Genomic DNA, 19,849 nt, shown 5'->3' with positions numbered 1-19,849 from the left:
CGATACTGCCTTCTTGGGGTCTGTTTGTTAGCCAGGTAGTAGTCTCGGGTATTATGAGTCGTCGATTGATAAAAAAAGCAAAACATCAATGTCCATATTTTGCCCCTTGAGGCTTTTGGCCGTCCGACCCCAACGTGCTGCACGACATGCATCCTAGGCTCGTGTTGTGATTAAGTTCCTCCTGATCAAGGTCCTTTAGGAGGTTGATGGCTGCTCGGTTGACGCCGCTCGGACGCCCCCACTGGTTCGGTGGGTGCCTCTTTTTTCCTAGCCGTCTGGGCTTCTTCTACATTGATGTATTCATTGGCCCTTTTCTGTAGATGGCCATTTGGCGGCTTCCAAATGAGTGACTGGAAGAATTCTCCTTCAGTGAGCCCCTGAGTGAAAGTGTTTACCCATATGCCCGAGGAGACCGTCGGGATGTCCATCGCCACATGATTAAAGCATTGGATGTATGCCCTTAAGGCCTCTCGGGGTCCTTGCTTTAGTGAGAATAGATTTTCGCTCATTTTCTGGTGGCGACGACTGCTAGCAAAGTGATGCAGGAAGACCGCTCGAAAGTCTTTGAAGATATGGATCGAGCCGTTTGGCAAACGTTTGAACCAGCGTTGTGCCGATCCAGATAACGTGGAAAGGAAGACTCGACATTTTACCTCGTCCGTGTATTGGTGTAGCGTGGCTGCGTTGTCAAACTTGGCCAAGTGGTCGTCGGGGTCGGTCATCCCATTATATTCTCTAACCGTTAATGGAGTGTAGTGCTTCGACAGAGGGTCATTTAGAACCCCTCTGAAAACTGTTGATTGATCCGTTTAGGCGAGTCACCCTCCTTAGGTTTTCTTTTTCTTGTATTTCGAACGGGTGCCTCATCAGAGGATGATCCCCGATCTTTATCCACGCGACCCCTCTCTACTGGAGCCCATAACAGGGCCTGTGCATTAGGGGCTTCCCTATAGGTGCCAATCGACATCTTGTTCAGTTCCTAAGCGGAGTGTTGTTCAGCCTGTTGTCCCATTATTGAGGCTGCAGGTTCTTGCACTTGACGATCGACCAACTCTTATTGTTGTTGCTTCACTATCTTTGTCGCCCGGGCTTGTATTAGTGTGTTGAGCTCCTCTTGCATCAGCGTTACCGTCGTGAATCATCCAACATCTTCCATCTTCTCATAGATGCAGGCTACGCTCCCACAGACAACGCCAAAATGATCCCATCCGAACGCGCAAAACTGGAAAGTCGGAGAGGTGACAGTTTTGCTGACAGGATGAAGACCTCGCTCCTTTTTGCAAAACAAAAATCAAAACCAGGGAAGGGGTCCCTAGCGTTGGTCCTCCGACGTTCAAGTTAGAAGTAGGAGAGGAAAAAAGTGAGAGTACTAAGGATAAAATTTTTTCTTGCCTTTCTTCATACCTGACATCCCCCTTTTATACCCTTTCTGGTGACCCTCCATCTTTCCTTGTTTAATGATATTGATTACCGATAGAGGATATTTTTATTTTCTCTTCTTTTCTTTTAATGATAGATGAAGTGTTCTATTTAGTTTTTTCTTTCATTTATTAATTATATGTCTTTTCCTCTTTTATTATTTTATTGATTCATTATGTATATAATGCCAACGTCATTCTCTGAGCCAGACGGATGGTCCACTCGGCTCGGGCTCTCGACCCGCTTAGCTTATTCTCCTTCTGACCTAGTTAGCTATACTTGTTTACTCAGATGGCCGATCGAACAAGGATCCCTCTGATCGGTCCATAAATTGCTTCCCGCTCGAGTGTAGTCGAACCTTTCTTAAGTCATGATGTTAACCGTCTTAATTTTAAACTACACTGTGATAATTGACTCGTGCCAAATACACTCTTTCTTATCCCCCATCAATTATAATAATAATAATTATTATTATTATTATTATTAATTTTTTTATCGTTATTATTATTAATCTTTTTTGGGGTGCGCCCCCGGACGGCTGAGAGCAGCTGCCCTTGTGGCCCCGTATATGCATTCTCCGCATCACATTAATTTTCTTTTTTTTTCTTATCGCAACCTTATCCCCCTAATTCTGTCCCATATACCGAGAGGATAACCTTAACCATGTTTCCGGCAATCACAACATCCCACGTATGATCCACACGCTGACCTGGCAAACGGAAACTAATCCGAGCCAATTACCTCTATCGATATATCGTCTTTCTACTCTCCATTCTTCAATTAGACAGGAAGACAGCGCCACGTTGCCTCGCCCGTTTTGCCTCTCCTCCATGGCATTGACTTCCGCTGTCACCATGTCGAAGCCGGCGATCAGCTTCAGCCGACCCTTCACGGGCTCAGAAACCTTCTTTCAGCCACTCATGTTGCCTGCTCACACGGCGGCGGGGCGGCGGCCCGGCGCCCAGCTCAAGGTCCGGGCACTATCATCATCGGAGAAGGAAAAGGCCCTGGGCGGGCTGGCAGCGGCCGCAATGGTGGCCGCGCTAGTGATCCCGGAGGTGGCAGAGGCGGCACAGCCAGGCATCTCGCCGTCGCTGAAGAACTTCCTCCTTAGCATCGTCTCCGGCGGGGTGGTGGTCGGCGTGATCGCAGGAGCCGTTGTCGCCGTCTCCAACTTCGACCCTGTGAAGCGGAGCTGAGTTGTGGATGAAGCGGCTTGGCGTCCAACTCCAACCATTCATGTATAACTACCCCTTCCTTTTTTATGTACTCCCAGAAATCTGGTGAATTGAACATCATATGATGAAGAAGATCTCTTGATGTGGGAATTTGTTGAATTGTACTTCATTGGCTTTGTCAATTCTTTGTTCTTAAAAACTGGGCAATGGGTTTTACCACCATTTCTATTGCTCTAAAATTGTACTCTTGCTAATCTACAGTTGCATCAAACTTTACCAAACTTGGAACATGGATCATATCAGGAAACAAATTTGACTTTAGAAACCTTTACTTCGTTCCATGTGAATGATGTGGTGGAGGCTTAGCTCCCACGAATCCTGTGTGGCCGTGATAAGTCAAGGCGGGTCAACGACAGGGGATATTAGACTTGGCTGGGAAGGGGCTCGCATCTGGTTGAACCTATTTAGAACACTCATCCTAAGGACTCAAGTTCATTCAGAGACAACTCAGCTATTTGTGACTTGGCCATAGTTGCCGATACCATCCCCACTCGACATCACTCGTCAACCTATCTTCCAACTCGACCTCTAGCGTCGACCTTATCTCCAATTCAACCTCGAGCACTGACCTTGTCTTTGACTTGGCCACAGTCAATAAAATCGTCTCCGACTTGGCCTTAGGTACCAACCCCTTTCCTGACTTGGCCTCGGGCGTCAACCCGTCTCCGACTTGGCCTCGGGCGCCAACTCCTTTCCTGACTGGGCTACAGTCATCGACCTCATCTCTGACTCTACCACAGTCACCAAAGTAATCTCCGACTCAGTCTCGAGCCCCGACCTCATCTCCAACTCGGCCTCGGGTGCCAACCCCTTTCCAAACTCGGCAATAGTCATCAGCCTCGTCTTTGACTCGACCTCGGACTCTCTAGACTCGGCCACAGTCACCGACCTCGTCTCCAACGAGGCCTCTCCATATCGACCTCATCCACCCCTAGCTTGGGCCCACGTCTTACGTGGACCATGAAAAACAAAGGGGGTGTGGGGATAAGGAAACTTTGTAATCATTGCATTCATGGGATTGTTTCTCTTAAGAGATATGGAGAATGACAACATGCATCCAAAAGCATCTGGTAATAGAAGTGCACGTCGCGAAATACATGGTAAATGGACGAGAACATGCACATTCATAGCTCTTTAAAAGATCGTCCGCTCTGCGGGCACAAGTATACACACACGAATCCTTGGACTCCAGAACCTTTCCTAGTTTTCTCAAATACCTAGACACCCCACTAACTTGAGCATCGGAGCAACATCATAAGGACACCCCCGGATGCCATTCTAACCTCTTTCTTTATGAGATTTAGGTTTGTTCGTGTCCTCCATCAGCGCCATGTTATATTTGAAAGGTGTCTTAAGATAATCATCTTATGTTTTCTACATATTTTTTGGATAAATAAAGTTTCACTAATTGAGTGTATATTCTCTATGTGTATGATTGAATCTTAAACTCATATACTAAAAGTCCACAATACAATTCATAGCATGAGAGAACTATTGGATTGTAAAGTTCACTTGAGGGGGATGAATAATGATTGTCGAAAATTCGTTAGTAATTCGAGTACGCAGCGAAAAATAATAAGCACAACGCTAACAAAACCAATTTTATTTGGTTCGGAGCCTTCGTCGACTCCTACTTCAAGGCCCGCACTCGTCGAGTGCTTTCGTTGGGCAATCACTAATAATTCATAAAATATTACAAACTTTAGTACAAGAATTATTAAAATAATATCAACAATAGGAAAAGGAAATTGAGTCATAGGTTGTTGGAAAAGTCTCATAACGTCGCAGGAGTAGTGCGCAACAGAGCAGTCGTGGAAGAAGTTGTTATACTTTGCTCCAGGTGTAGGCCTCCTTATATAGACAGCTCCGGGCGCCCAAATCCCTTCTGAGCGCTTGGAGCATGACGTCAGCCCAGCCAATCAGCGCGCTCCATGTTGCGACGAGATAAACTTTTGCATTCCGGGTGCCCAGACTAGCTTCGGGCCCCCGGATCCCTTCTGGGCACCCGAACCCCTTTTTCCAGCAAAAATTTTTTTCCTGCAAGAAAAAGATTAGTCCGAGGCAATAAATATTATACTACCCTAATAAAAGTTAGCATATATATATATATATATATACACAGAGTAGTAATTAGATTCTGTCTCCTCGAGACTAGAATCTAGTCACGATCTCAACTTAGATTTTTAAAATGGATCTAAGTTGGATCGACGCCTATAGTTCCCTCAAACGGGGAACGTGTCCTCACCAAGTCACTCTCCTCTAGTGACTTACCTTTACTTACCTTTTGCCAGACATCTGGTCAGCCCGTCGACTTGTCTGGACTTTGTGTCAGCTATCCGGTCCACCCGTTGACCTAGCTGAACTTCGTGCCAGATATCCGGTCGGTCCGTCGACCTATCTGGACTTCCCTGCAATACTGAGTTAACACAATAGATAAAATGATAAGGTAAAACAATGTTAACAGAATTCAAGTATAACCTAGGGTTATCTTCCCTTAGGGTTGCCTAGCTTTACTCATTTGGACTTCCATTGCCTGGCTTCACTCACCAGGTCTTCCTCCACCTAGCTTTACTCACTAGGGCTCAGCTCCACTCACTAGGACTTCCACCACCTAGCTTCACTCACTAGGGTCTGACTTCACTCACTAGGACTTCCACTACCTAGCTTCACTCACTAGGGCCCGACTTCACTCACTATGACTTCCACCACCTAGCTTCACTCACTAAGGTCTGACTTCACTCACTAGGACTTCCACTTTGCCTAACCTTTGGTTAGGACTTACCTTTCTAGTCATCTAGTCTTGACTAGACTTCTCTCTCCCAAACATCAAGTCATGTTTAGATCAACCCTTGGTTAAATTGACCAAACTTAGGTATATTGTCAAACATCGAAACCCTAGAGGTCGATTGCACTAACAATCTTCTCCTTTTTGATGTTTGACAATTTTCTTAAGTTAGACTTGGGTCTTTAAGGGTTAATTCTCAAAGTTTGAGAGATTCGAAATGTTTTAACTTTCTAACTTAAGATAATTCTCTTCTTTTAACTTTTCTAACTTAAGATATCATTCACCCCCTTTGACACACATCAAAAGGATATAAACTTAAGATTAGTTTCCATTAGGTTTTGCACCAACAATGTGCGAAAGACATATAACATTTTTCAAAAAAAACTTTCCAAAGTATTTACAAAAAATATCTTTCAATGTATATTTAAAATAGTTGAGAAAAAATTCTAAGTAAACATCAAAGAAAACTAAAGTAACCCTTTTTTTTTAGTTTTCGCAAAAGTAATTTTCTAAGTGACAAAAGTGATTTTACAAGTAAGTTTTTACAATTAATAACTTTTCAAAAATTATTTCCAAAGATTTAAATTTTTCTAAGTAAAGTTATTTTTTTTTTTTTTTGAAAACAACTTGTATAGAAAAGTAAAAAATTTACAAAGAAGAAAAATTTCAAAGAAAAATTGTTAAGTAATATGTTCAATGAAAGTTTTGAAGCAAGGATTTTATTATTAAGAGGATTTTTTAAAGTAAAGATTTGTAAAAACCTTTTTTTTGAAAAAAAATATTTTCAATGTGACTTTGCCAAAATAATCTTAACAGAATTATTTAAGTTACAAAAATGATTTAAAACATTTTTCTAAAAAACTTTCTGTAAATATCAAAAACAAACTATCAAGATTTTTCAAAAGAAGATTTAAGAGCATTTTAAAATAAGGTTTTTAAAGAAGATTTTCCAACTGCCTACCCTCTAGTTAGAGTTTTTCTAGTCAAGTATCCGGTCAACCTTGATCTACTTGACTCTTCTTTACATCAAACTGATCATCTCTTGACCAGAGGGGAATTGTATCAACTATCTCCCCAATGGACGATTGTATCTGCAATCTCCATGTATTGTCAAAAATCGAAATCCAAATATCAAGACTCAAACTTGAGTCAACTCAAACTTAGTTAACTAGGTTAACCTTGACCTAGGGATATTGCACCAACAATATTATTTATAGATTATTTGAAATGCTAGTTGACAAATTTAACGAGTACTTGAAATTTTTAAAGTTAACATTACAATTGCTTACACCCAATGGCCAACACCTCACTTGAATCTTACTCTAATACAACAACATAAAACTAGCAAAGTTACTACCTGGAGTGAGGTGTCATCAATTTCAACTTTGTTGTTAGGAAGGAGGTGTGTGGTCAGGAGCAACTGCTCTTGAGAATCGTCAGAGACATAAACTGCATTGTTCGTTGGAGAAAAAGTTACACTGAAACTACATTTGTTAGGTTTTCTCCGATGACTACTTTTTCTGCATACAATAAGTTAAAAAGTTCATCATATATGAAACCCATTATCTCTGACGAGAAGTTGCACCATTCGTCAGAAAATACTGGCCATCGTCCCGACGTTTGTCATCTTATCTCCGTTTGTCTTTTTCATGCAGTAGAAGATCACCGTTGGCTAGAAAATAAGCTGCACTGTTTAGGGGCCATCTCCAAACTCACTTTTCCGAGACAACACGAGCATGGCTCGGAGTGATCTTTGCTTTGGACACACATGAGATTGTCGTGCTAACAGGAGCAAGGATAAAATGGAAAATGAACCCACATGAGACTACACGATGGACAATATTCCCAAACCCAACTACGCGATTGGATAAATCGCATAACTAGCTACACAATTTGGGAAATTGACGATTCGACTTTTGTCAATTCGACCAAAACAAAAATAGAAAATAAAGTCGCTAATTGACTATGTAGTATCATCTTGTTTCTTTGTACTCGACGTGACTCATTGTGCTCTTCAATTTGGAAATCAGGCGAGCGCAGTGCAGTGTGCACTGCTCTGTTTGTCACTCTCATTACCATAAACAAAAAAGGATGTAATTCAGTGCGTTTACACGAGGCTTAGGCTTTCGCTTGGGTCGCGATGACACCAAAGCTACGCCTGGAGAATAAAAGGAAAATGTATACCTAAAAATATCTAGCCAGGAATCTTTAGCTTGGTTAAACAAATAGATTAGTGCATTAGTTTAATAGAGCGACGAACGTCGCTAGCAAGGATCATAGTTCAAGAATTCATCAAAAGGCATGCATTGGAAAAGCAAAGCTACGGTGGAATTGAATGCTGGTATTCCTCATCGCCGTTGTACTCAAAAGGTCTAAACTATCGGGTTCATGTCCCTGGCTTTGTACTGCAAAGGTATTCTTGATGTGTACTTGAGAATCTTGAACGGAAATATTCTGTTACTTAAATTGTAAACTTGATCATTGAAGTGCTTGTACCAAGAGGCTCTGAATCGTTGATCCAAAAGCTAGGATGATTTTTTTAAAGCTAGCTTAGAGTCTTGTCTTGTAAGACCATGCCCTTTATTTTTGAAATATCATAATCACATAATTCATCTTTCTTCTCGAATTGCTAGGATGGACCTGCTCACTTGATCTAAAATATCATTATACACGAACAAATTCCTCAGATTTTCAGATGGAGAATTTAGCTTTTTGGAACTGATAATATCATTAAGATCTTATTGTAAGCCTTTGAAAAAAAAAAATTTTTTTCTCCTGCGCAAAAGAAACTTTACAAAGTAATCGAGTGTAAGCAAGTCAAATAATGAATTGATGATGGTGGAGCACCAAGTAAAGCACTTAGAGAATCTCCTTTGTTCTTTCCTATAAATACCACCATTCTCCCTCTATTTCTAGTCGACTTTGTTCTCCACCTCCGAGTGATTTGATTACGATGTCGGTAGATGTACTTCAATCTCCATTCCAGATCGAGAAGCACGGATGGCTGGCTCGGGAGGAGCAGCAATATCATGCTCCGGTGGAGATGATCGCCATGGAAGATAACAAGCTGAGACCCGATAATCAATTAGGCATATGGAGTCGCATTCAGGCTGAGAAGGTAACCGAGCCGCCGCCAGCGGCGCCTTACCTTCATCCTCTAGTTCGACGTCGCTCCTTGAGCTCGATGAGCCTCCAGATTTGCACGGAGAGACTCGGGTCGGAGACCGGCTCCGACGACTTCACCTTACTCCATGACGCCGTTGAAACAGAGCATGCGGAAAAGCAGAGCGTTGAATTCGTGCACGAGGAGAGCATCGTGGTTGTCGACAGAGCAGAGGAGCGCTATCGCGAAGCGAAGGGGACGATGCTGGTGAACTACCATTGCTCCATCGGCAGGAGGACGTCGGCTCGGTGTTTTCCGCCGCCGCTTCGGTCCATCGCTCTCAGCGACGGGCGGCCCTGCCTCAAAATGCGGCCCCACCGCCGCGACGGTCGCCTGGTGATAGAGGCTGTGCCGTCGCCGTCGAGGAAGTACCTCCACGCCCAGCGCGAGGACGGGCGCCTAATCTTATGCTTCGTGGAGCCTGCGTCCGACGCTATGGCATTTCAGCAAGCAGAAGAGAGACGTCAGTTCGAGGAAGACATTATGGAAAAAAACGAAGCAGATGAGAAGGAGCTTGAGGAGGGAGCGGAGGCGATAGTGAGCACCCAGCCCCGGCGACAGGGCGGCGGCCAGGCGAGCTGCGGCGAAAGCGTTACAACAGCTGCGACTGGAGCGACTACTGCGATGGGGACGCTAGGACTCGGAGGGAAGACAGAGCAGAGCAACGAATTGTCGTTGACATCGAAGCGGCACGATCGGGAGGAGATGCTGCGGAGGTGCAGCGAGCTGAGGGGGACAGCTTGGTTCATTTGTGATCCCTGCATTGCAACTTCCTATTAATCCACCGCATTTCTTTGTATTCCTATCTAATTACCTCTCGAATTATCGAGACCATATACCCTGTTTTATTCTGCTTTGCCTACCAATTATTGTGTATTTGTGTTGCCGTTGATTATAAATACTCATGAATCATATAGATGACTGTGCCCTTTCACGTTTGGCATGATTATGTTTATGAACATAAATACCTGTTTGTTTAGCGACGTTTCACTTTTGCATGTTGGAGGAGAATAACTATTGTCGGGTCTGTCCTTGAACAGGAATAATGATGGGAGGGATGAAATTTACCCCCCACCACCTGTTTAGCAGATGAAATCATTAAATACCTCCAATCAGTACAGTGGATCAGGATCTCGTCAGATCCCTGCTCATTGTCGAGTGTTCTTTGCATCAGCATAAAATCAGCCGTTCTATACTCTGATCGAATACAGACAAAGACAGAGCTAAAAACGAAGAAGAGAGCTGAAGAATCTAATCCATGTTGAATACCTGAACTTAGTTTGGTCGTCGGACACGGGTCTAGAAAGTTTTGCTTAAGGAATTTATCTAGGAAAAAGATTGCGGCTTGGGCCAAAGGGATGTTTCGTTACCGTCTAAAATTTTAGAAGTTGTATACAGAAAGTTTTGGCCTAAGAATAGGATCTCCATTTGTTTGGCTGTGCCAAGGGAGGATGCTTATTTCCCGTTAATTATCTGAAGCCAGTAAGGTCAGTTGATTTTTAGATTGATAAATATGTCAGCGTGCAATTTTCAATCAGGGATGTAGCTCAAATGGTAGAGTGCTCGCTTTGCATGCGAGAGGCACGGGGTTCGATCCCCCGCATCTCCAGTGTTCAAATATTAAGTTAGCTTTGCCTAATGACTAATTAAATTTTTGTTATACCTTTTATTTATGTAAGAAGTAATGTAGGCTAACATTAATAATGTATATGGAGTTTCCACGTGAAATTGTAAACGAGCCTTTTGGCAGCTACTGTACTCAAATAAACTTCAAATATGAAATTAAGATTTAAATTTGTAATATGTCGAGCACAGATTTGAATTGTCCTAAAAAGAGCATGGAACTCTTGCAACATTGTTAGGGTGTTTTATTGTACCTGTCAATCTTGAACTCGTCTGCAAAGACATGGCAGTGGCAGTTGACTTGTTTCCATAATGGTGATATAATTTAATCTAGCAGCAATGCTCTTCTTCCAGTCTTTGTATCCTGAAGGTCAATTCTAGTTTAAGCACCTTATTTTCTCAAGCGTTCTATCGAGGATATGAATTATCAACATATTAACTTGCTAGTCTCCTCGTCTTAAAGGGCGACAAGTCAATTTTGATGTGCAAAATATGTTTATGCTTGGTGAATAAACAATCAATGCCACATTTGGACAAATGTGCATGTCTGTGGTCAACATGGCAGCAGCAAACAAGGGCATTCTTTATGTGAATATGCAAGAAAGTCTGAGGTACAGGAAGAGAATATATATGCAATCTTAACATTGCCCAACAGGGTCAGGTGTTTACCAGTGTTTCTTATTTACTCTATTCCTCATAATCTGGGTCCCATTCCCCTGAAGTCCTTGTTTTCCTCCTGGTACACCATCTTCAATATAATATATGAAAAGCTTATGTGTCGTCGCAAGGCTGGAAGTTTTAACTGCTTATTATTTTATTTTGATGGGTTAGAACGGATGATATTTTGAGCCTTGATAAACACGTAATTTGTTTAGATCAATGTAAATAGTTAGAGAACTCAAAATTACAGAGTTTTGTGTGATTAGAGAGACGGTGATGGGGCGACGAATGTGTTCTTGGCTAGCGTGCCTCAGGAAAAAAACAATAGCAGCCACTGATTGTTAAGTAAAAATGTTCAGCAATTTACTAAAACAATTTATTAAAAGGTACAGTAGGTTTCCGAATTAATCAAAATGAATGCTATTTTGAGATTTATCATTTTAAGATTTATCAAAGGACTTAATTATTAATTTTCTCATTCTATCAAAACTGATTTCTTCCCTTTCTCCTTTTTGCCCTTTTTCTTCTCCTCTCTACTGTATATACAATCTCATTTCTCATTCACTCTCTCTCTCTCTCTCTCTCTCTCTCTCTCTCTCTTTTTCCTTAATGCATAAAGTAAGCCTAATATACAATTTTTTTTATATGCATAAAGTAAACCTAATATACAAATTATATCAGGACCTTGGTATTTAAGGTTTAATCGAATCGTCTAAATAAGACGAAATAAGCAATAGAAGTCATCATTATATTTTTTATAGTCTTAGAAATTCATAAATTCATAGGACCTAAAATAATTACAATATGAGGTCTCTAGGTCGATAAGTGAATTTTGACCAAAACTCACTAATTGACATAGATAAGTTTAATTGGATCTATTTTAAGTCATGTAGATTTTTGAAGTTATAAGGAGTCCAATGATGCTCTTTATTATTTATTTTGATTTCTACGGAGATGTTAAAATGTAATAAGGAAAAAATCTATTAAAAAAATCCACGTTGGGCCTGATATAATCGATCTAATATGAATCATATCAAGTCCAACATGAGTTTTTTTTTGTCGATTTTTCTTATTACATTTTAACATCTCCAGAGAAGTTGAAATAAATAATGGAAGCACCATTAGACTCCTTGCAACCTCAAAAATCTATAAGACCTAAAATTGTTGCAATTTGAGATTTTTAGGTTGATCAGTGAATTTTGAACGAAACCGACTAATTGACCTAAACAGATCCAATTGGATTCATTTTAGGTCCTATAGATTTATGAGGTTGCAAGGAGTCCAATGGTGTCCTCCATTATTTATTCGACTTCTTCGGATATGTTAAAATATAATAAGGAAAAATCGGCAAAAAATCGTACGGTGGGCTTGATATGAATCATATCAGGTCCACTGTAGGATTTTTTGTCGATTTTTACTTATTATATTTTAGCACCTCCAGAGAAGCCGAAATAAACAATGGAGGATATTGTTGGACTCCTTGAACCTCATAAATCTACTGAACCTGAAATTGTTACAATATGAGATCTCTAAGTTGATTAGTGGATTTTGATCGAAACCCATAAATTGACCTAGACAGGTCCAATTAGATCCATTTTGGGTCTTGTGGATTTTGGAAGTCGCAAAGAGTCCAACGGTATCCTCCATTGTTTATTGTGACTTTTCTGGATGTGTTAAAATGTAATAAAAAAAGTTATCAAAAAAATCATATATTGAGTCTAATATGATTCTATATCAGGCTGACATTGGGCCTAATATAGAAACATATCAGACCTAACATGATGTTTCTTGCTGATTTTTCTTATTACATTTTAACATATCCGAAGAAGTCGAAATAAGTAATGGATGACACTATTAGATTATTTTCAAACTCAGAAATCCACAAGACCTTAAAGGGATCCAATTGAACCTATATAGATCAATAGTGGGTTTCAATCAAAATCCACTGATCAACCTATAGACCTCAAATTGCAATAATTTCAAGTCTTATAGATTTTTGCGGTTGTAAGGAGTTCAACAGTGCACTCCATTATTTATTTCGACTTTTCCGAAAGTGTTAAAATGTAATAAGGAAAAATAGACAAAAAAAAAACCCTACAGTGGCCATGATATGATTCTATATTAATCCCAACATGGACCTAATATAGAATCATATCAGGACCATGTTGGGCCTGATATCATTCATATCAGGTCCAATGTATGATTTTTTGTTAATTTTTTTTCTTATTATATTTTAATACCTCTGGAGAAACCAAAATAAAAAAATGGAGGACATCGTTGGACTCCTTACAACCTCAGAAATTCATAGAACCTTAAATAGATCCAATTGGACCTGTCTAAGTCAATTAATGAGTTTCGGTCAACATCCACTGATCGACTTAGAGACCTCTAATTGCAACAATTTCAGGTCTTGTGGTTTCTTGAAGTTGCAAGGAGTCCAATGTTGTCCTCTATTGTTTATTTTGGCCCCTCTAAACGTAGATTTTTTTTTGTCAAATTTTCCTTATTATGTTTTAACACCTCCAGAGGAACCGAAATAAATAATAGAGAGAACCGTTAGACTCCTTGTAACTTTAGAAATCCATAGGACTTAAAATGGGTCATATCGGATTGTCTAGGTCAATCAATGAGTTTGGGTGAAAACTCACTAATCGACTTAGAGACCTTAGATTGCAACTATTTCAAGTCTTGTGGATTTTTGAGACTGCAATGAGTCCAATAGTGCCCTCCATTGTTTAATTTGGTTTCTTTGGAGGTGTTTAATTTGATTTCATATCATGCCTACGTTAGACCTGATTTAATTCTACATTATGTCCACATTGGGCCTGATATAGAATCATATTAGACCCATGTTGGGTCTGATATGATTCATATCAGGGCAAATGTAGTGTTTCTTACCGATTCTTTCTTATTACATTTAACACCTCTAGAGAAGTTGAAATAATTAATAGAGGGTACCGTTGGACTCCTTGTAACCTCAAAAATTTACAAGACCTAAAATGAATCCAATTCGACATATCTAGGTCAATAAGTGGATTTTAGTCAAAATCCACTGATTGACCTAGAGACCTTAGATTGCAACAATTTCAAGTCTTGTAGATTTTTGAGGTTGCAAGGAGTCCAACAGTGTCCTACATATTTATTTCGGCTTTTCTGAGGGTGCTAAAATATAATAAGGAAAAAATGAGAAAAACACTACATGTGCGCCTGATATAAATGTGATTTTTTTATCGATTTTTTCTTATTACATTTTTAACATATCGGGAGAAGTTGAAATAAATAATGGAGGACACTGTTAGACTTTTTACAACTTTAAAAATTTATAGGACATAAAATGGATTTAATCGGACCTATCTAGGTCAATTAGTATATTTCGGTCAAAATATACTAATTGACTTAGAGATCTTAGATTGCAATCATTTCAGGTTCTGTAAATTTCTGAGGGTGTAAGAAGTCCAATAGTGCTCTCTATTGCTTATTTCATTTTATCTGGTGGTGTTAAAAGTTATTTAATGAATTAGCTAAACCCTAAATGTCGAGGGCCTTATATGATTTGCATATTAGACCCACTTTATGCATGCAAAAAAGAGAAGAAAGAGAAGAGAGGAGAGGAAAGAGAAAAGAGGTTGCATATATAGGAGAGAGTAAAGAGGAAAGAAAAGAAAAAAGAGAAAAGTCAGCTTTGGTAGGAGGGGTAGAATGTGAAGAAATCATATTAGACTTACATTATACATGTAAAAAAGAGAAGAAAGAGAGGAGAGGAGAGAAAGAGAAAAGAGTTTGAGAGAGAGGAAAGAGGAAAAAAGAAGAGAGAAAAGAAAGCACAAGAGAAAAAGTCAATTTTGACAAGAAGGCTAGAATAGGAAGAGATCACGTCCACACATTGATGGAGTAAAAGAAGGAGAACAACAAGTTGCGCAACAAGCTTATGATATTGATCATGCTCAACCCACTCTAGATATTAATGATAATCCATTACGCATCAATGAAGGCTCAATTACAAGGGCTAAGGCTAAAAAGATGAAAGAAGCACTTAATGTGCTAATTGAAGATGTGAAGGTCAAAGTTATCATTGAAGAAAATTTGACCAAGAGCAAGTCATCTGGCTTAGTCAACCTAGTTCAAGCCTTAGATGAGCTGAATTAACATTTAAGTCTCATATCTATGTAGTATGGATATGTAAGCTCAATTTAGACTCAATTTCTACCTTTATTTAGGTTGTAATAATGTCATAAGCTTAAAATGTCTAAGTAGTCTATATATGTCTTTACTAAACAATTTTTTTTTCAACTTTTTAGGATTTTTTGGTCACCCTCTATCTATAAATAAAAGGGGTGACGGTCACACATGTATCTTTGACATATTTTTCAATCTAAAGTACGGTGAGACTCTCGCTTGTTGGTTCTTCATTGAACTAGAAGTTATCAAGGCATCCCCTTGTGGCGTTCAAAGACTTATCAACCTCAATCCCAAGGTTGTGACGTCTTCCATCTTCTATACCAAGGTTAGTGCTTTCCTAAGTATTTGGTCGAAGTTTTTTTTCATCATCTTATCGTCTTAGACCTTCCTTTTTTTGTCTTTAATTCGTTGTGAATTCTTGAGATATTTTTCTCGTTGGGTTCACATCACGCATGTAAAAAAGAGAAGAAAGAGAAAAGAGTGTGCATGATGAGAAGAGAAATAGAAAAGAGAAAGAGACAAAATCAATTTTGACAAGATGGGTAGAATGAGAAGATCATAATTCTTTTGATAAATATCAAAATAATATGTATTTTTGATCAATTTAAAAATTTATATGTACCTTTGATAAATTGTTGAAAAATATTTTGGAGGTGAATTTGAAAATCTATATTCACCTTTGATAAATTGCTGAAAAATATTTAGTAGGTTATTATATATGTATGCATTCTCATGAATAAATTGGACGTTGACCATTTCTATTAACTTATATTTTAAATCAATGCAATACGATGCTATATTTAAGTGTGTAAGAGTGTGAATTCATTCACTTATATTGGAACGAGGAGAAGGAAAGTGGCTGAATGACTTTATAAACGATGTGAAGAGTCTAATTCATCAACTACGTTTTGTCAACGATATCGGATAAACACTTTGACGATTGCTATTAATCGTCATACCCCAGTTGTTCACTAATCCTCTAGTTGCATTTTTTTGATACCATGCAACAACTTAGAACCTGCCACCTGCCCTCCTGTAGGCCGCCGTTCAATCAATCTCGTCTCTATAGTCAACGCCTTCCTAACAAACTCTTGAAATCTATTTCCGCATTGCCGAACAACTTGTTCGTCTTTTAATGGCCGTTCTTTCTCTCTTCTCTTCTCTTCATGGCTCTTTGTCCCCTCCCCATCTCCGACTCCTCTCCTTCCTCTTCTTCCTTCCCCTCCACTCCCTCGCCGGACACACTGCCATCGAGTTTCTGTACCCCAATTTCTCTACTACTTACTTCGACTTCGTCGAAAACTCCGGTGTCTTCCTCTCGTCCTCAGCCTTCTCCGTTGCCTTCCAAAACCCTGGCGGCCAGGATTCCCGATACTATGTCGTGGTCCTCCACGCCCGCTCCAGCACCACCGTCTGGACCGCCAACCCTGCGGCTCCCGTGCCCCGATCTGCCACTCTTTCCCTCACGGCGTCCGGCCTCGCCCTCTCCTTCCCCAACGGCTCGCCCGCCTGGTCGACCCCACGCCTTTCCGCCGCCGCCGCCGCCCTCCAGCTGCTCCCCTCAGGCGAGCTCCGTCTCCTCGACTCTGCCAACACTTCCCTTTGGTCATCCTTCGATTACCCGACCGATACGCTCCTTCCTAACCAGCTCCTTCCCGTCTCTTCCCTGCTCACTTCCGCCACCTATGAAAACGACCCGGCCCCTGGTGATTACCGCCTCCTCGTCACCTCCAACGACGCCGTGCTGCAGTGGGCCCCGACCTCGCAATTCTACTGGTCGATCTCCTCCGACGCACGCTCCCTTAAAGATTCCAACTTGCAGGTTGCTTACCTCTCCGTCAACGCAACAGGGATTTACCTCCTCGCCGGCGACCAGAAAACTGCCGTCTTCGAGATGTTCTTGCCCCCAACGGCTTCGCCCTCCTCCAACGGATTCCACATGGCAAAGCTGGACCATACCGGTCGGTTTCGGAAAATGAGCTTCTCGCCGAACGAGTCCCTGTCGACCTCCTTCTTCGATACCGACCTCGTGGCGCCGAGCAACAACTGCGATCTCCCGAACATATGTGGCTCGCTGGGCCTCTGCGTCCCGTGGGCCAACAACTCCACCTGCAGATGCCCGGATTCTTTCGCTGCGTCGGGTAACGGATGCTCCCCTGTCAACAGCTCTGTTTTGGAGAATTCCTCTTCATGCACTAACGATGGCGACGCCGGATCACCGCCGTCATTTATGAGCTTGGGAAGCCGAATTGGCTACTTCGGGACTAAATTCTCCACACCAAACAATTTCCGACCGAACATCTCGACTTGCCAAGATCTCTGTTCCGCCAATTGCTCCTGTCTCGGCTACTTCTATAGAGCCTCGTCCATGTCGTGTTATTTCCTTCAACACCGAATCGGCTCCCTATTTTCTGTTGAGACGGTAAACAGCGAGGCGACGCCCATCGTCTATGTCAAGACATTTGGCCGGATATCACCACCTTCCTCTCCCACCCGTTTGGTAATCGTCTTATTACCAGCCACCGCAACGACTCTGCTGGTGATCTCGATTGCCATTTTCTGCTTTGCAAGGTGGAGAAGGAACAAGCGCAGGAGAAGAGACGAGACACGGACCAAATCAGTCTCCAGAGGGCAAAAGTGGCCGACACTTGCCGAGTTGTCCGACGAGGAGGAGGAGGAGAAAGAGGAAGAGATCGTGATCCCCGGTCTGCCCACCCGGTACACCTATGCTGAGCTCGAAGCGGCCACCGACAACTTCCAGACGGTGATCGGCTCCGGAGGATTCGGGTGCGTTTACAAGGGGCAACTCCCAGACAAGTCCCTCGTCGCCGTGAAGCGGATCAACGCCGCCAGCACGCAGCAGGGCCGGCGGGAATTCTGCACTGAGATCGCCGTCATCGGCAACATCCACCACGTCAACCTCGTCCGCCTTCGCGGCTTTTGCGCGGAGAGCCGCAAGCGGCTACTGGTCTACGACTACATGAACCGTGGCTCCCTCGACCGTGCGCTCTTTGTTCGTAGCTCCAGCCTGGTCGTTCTCGAGTGGAAGCAACGGGTCGACGTTGCGGTGGGAGCCGCGCGCGGGCTCGCCTACCTCCACGCTGGATGCGAGCACAGGATCATCCACTGCGACGTGAAGCCGGAGAACATCCTGCTCCACGATCACAACCAGGTCAAGATTGCGGACTTCGGGTTGGCCAAGCTGATGAACCCGGAGCAGTCTGGGCTCTTCACCACCATGAGGGGGACGCGCGGCTACCTAGCGCCGGAATGGCTCACCAACGCCGCCATCTCCGATAAGACAGACGTGTACAGCTTCGGGATGGTGCTGCTGGAGATATTACGGGGGCGAAAAAATCGCGCCGACGGGAGCGACTCAGAGTTGACCGGCTCCCCGTCTCCGTACTTCCCGATGTTGGCTTTGGAGATGCACGAGCAGGGTAGGTACGAGGAATTGGCTGACCCGAGGCTGGAGGGGAACGTGAACTGGGCGGAGCTGGAGAGGATCGTCAGGGTGGCCCTGTGCTGCCTGCACGAGGAGCCGGGAAGTCGGCCGAGCATGACGGCGGTGGTGGCGATGCTGGAGGGGACGGTACCGGTAGGTGAGCCGCGGCCGAACTCGCTAAAATATTTGAGACTGTACGGACACTGGTCACGGGAATTGGACTTGAGGCAAGGAGGATCGGCAACAAGCACCACGAGTGGGAGGTCATCGGCGACGCCGCCGCTGCTCTCCTACTTGTCGTCGCAGGAGGTGTCTGGGCCGAGATAGCATAGGCTTTGGGTCCAGCCTCAACGTGACTCATTCCAAACGGATTGTACTGGGAAAACAGATTGCAGCTTGTGCTAAAGAGAGTCTCTCCATTACCGCCTAAAATTTTAAAATATGTATAGAAAGTTTAGGCGTAGTTGAATTTGTTTCCCCGGTGATGATAGCTCCGTTTTTGGTCAAAAACTTATCGATGTATATGCATTAAGCACAGATTTGAACTATCCCGCCGGATCAGAAAAAATAAAGATTTATCAAATCACAATTCAGTTAATATCGATCTTGACATAATAATATCTGACAACAATGTCATAGAGTAGAAGGAAAGCCAAGATGGAGATGGACATGTGAATTCGGTAAATGAAATTTTCTTATACAAGGTGATAATATTCGAATTCTCAAAAGGCAAGTAACCTGCAAGCAGCACGAATAGGATGACTCCACAAGATCATAAATCTGCAATTGCTCCATCGTAGCCTCTATCATTGAGAACATCTGGAGCAACATAATTTGGAGTGCCACAAGTGGTATGAAACGAGTCATCATCCCTGACTTGCTCGATAATGCACTTAATAGGAAGTCTGAAACTTTCAGGTTACAGTAAGCATCGAGTAGTAAGTTTTCTAGTTTCAAATCGCAATGGTAAACTCCCCTGCTATGGCAGTGATCGACGGCATAGATAAGTTGTTGGAAATATCTTCGCGCTTCATCTTCCCTCATTGAACAACCCTGACCTTTCCATACCTGGAGGTGGAACCAATTTCCATAGAGGAAGAGGCAAAGTTAGCTCAATTGGTGTGCTCATGCACTTCTCCCATACTGCATCAAAGGTAGTGTAGAGCCGGTCCTAATTGTTTAAAGGTCTTGGGCGAAACTATTAATTATACCTCAATTTTATTCTTCCACCAATCTAAGTAATAATTATTTTAATCTATAAAATTTTGTTTTTAGAAATAGGATAAGGAAATAATATTTTTTTTGTCTAGGATGGTTGTTTCTTTTTTATTTACACA

The 19,849-nt window shown here is 42.1% G+C and overlaps 3 protein-coding genes and 1 non-coding gene across 4 annotated transcripts; all 4 read left to right on the top strand.

Moving 5' to 3' along the window:
• The first annotated feature begins 2,096 nt into the window (after positions 1-2,096).
• On the top strand, positions 2,097-2,779 carry LOC122027405. The gene has a single exon (XM_042586354.1). It carries the CDS (start codon positions 2,112-2,114, stop codon positions 2,616-2,618), a length of 507 nt encoding a protein of 168 aa, XP_042442288.1. The 5' UTR covers positions 2,097-2,111; the 3' UTR covers positions 2,619-2,779.
• Positions 2,780-8,362: 5,583 nt separating this feature from the next.
• On the top strand, positions 8,363-9,539 carry LOC122027680 (protein FAF-like, chloroplastic). The gene has a single exon (XM_042586684.1). The coding sequence runs from the start codon at positions 8,396-8,398 to the stop codon at positions 9,383-9,385; it is 990 nt and encodes a 329-aa protein (XP_042442618.1). The 5' UTR covers positions 8,363-8,395; the 3' UTR covers positions 9,386-9,539.
• Positions 9,540-10,141: 602 nt separating this feature from the next.
• TRNAA-UGC lies at positions 10,142-10,214 on the top strand. Its single transcript has one exon. It is a non-coding gene; the product is annotated as a tRNA-Ala (tRNA).
• A 5,983-nt stretch (positions 10,215-16,197) lies between these two features.
• LOC122026148 (G-type lectin S-receptor-like serine/threonine-protein kinase At5g35370) lies at positions 16,198-19,077 on the top strand. The gene has a single exon (XM_042584790.1). The coding sequence runs from the start codon at positions 16,203-16,205 to the stop codon at positions 18,837-18,839; it is 2,637 nt and encodes an 878-aa protein (XP_042440724.1). The 5' UTR covers positions 16,198-16,202; the 3' UTR covers positions 18,840-19,077.
• The last annotated feature ends 772 nt before the right edge of the window (positions 19,078-19,849 follow it).

This window comes from Zingiber officinale, chromosome 10A (assembly GCF_018446385.1).
Source record: "Zingiber officinale cultivar Zhangliang chromosome 10A, Zo_v1.1, whole genome shotgun sequence".
In the NCBI taxonomy this organism is placed as follows: Eukaryota; Viridiplantae; Streptophyta; class Magnoliopsida; order Zingiberales; family Zingiberaceae; genus Zingiber; species Zingiber officinale.
This window is presented reverse-complemented; position numbering and strand designations above follow the sequence as displayed.

What these genes read in the sequence shown, in the direction of transcription:
- LOC122027680 (XM_042586684.1), top strand. Translation starts at nt 8,396, where the DNA reads ATGTCGGTAGATGTACTTCAATCTCCATTCCAGATCGAGAAGCACGGA.
- LOC122026148 (XM_042584790.1), top strand. Translation starts at nt 16,203, where the DNA reads ATGGCCGTTCTTTCTCTCTTCTCTTCTCTTCATGGCTCTTTGTCCCCT.
- LOC122027405 (XM_042586354.1), top strand. Translation starts at nt 2,112, where the DNA reads ATGATCCACACGCTGACCTGGCAAACGGAAACTAATCCGAGCCAATTA.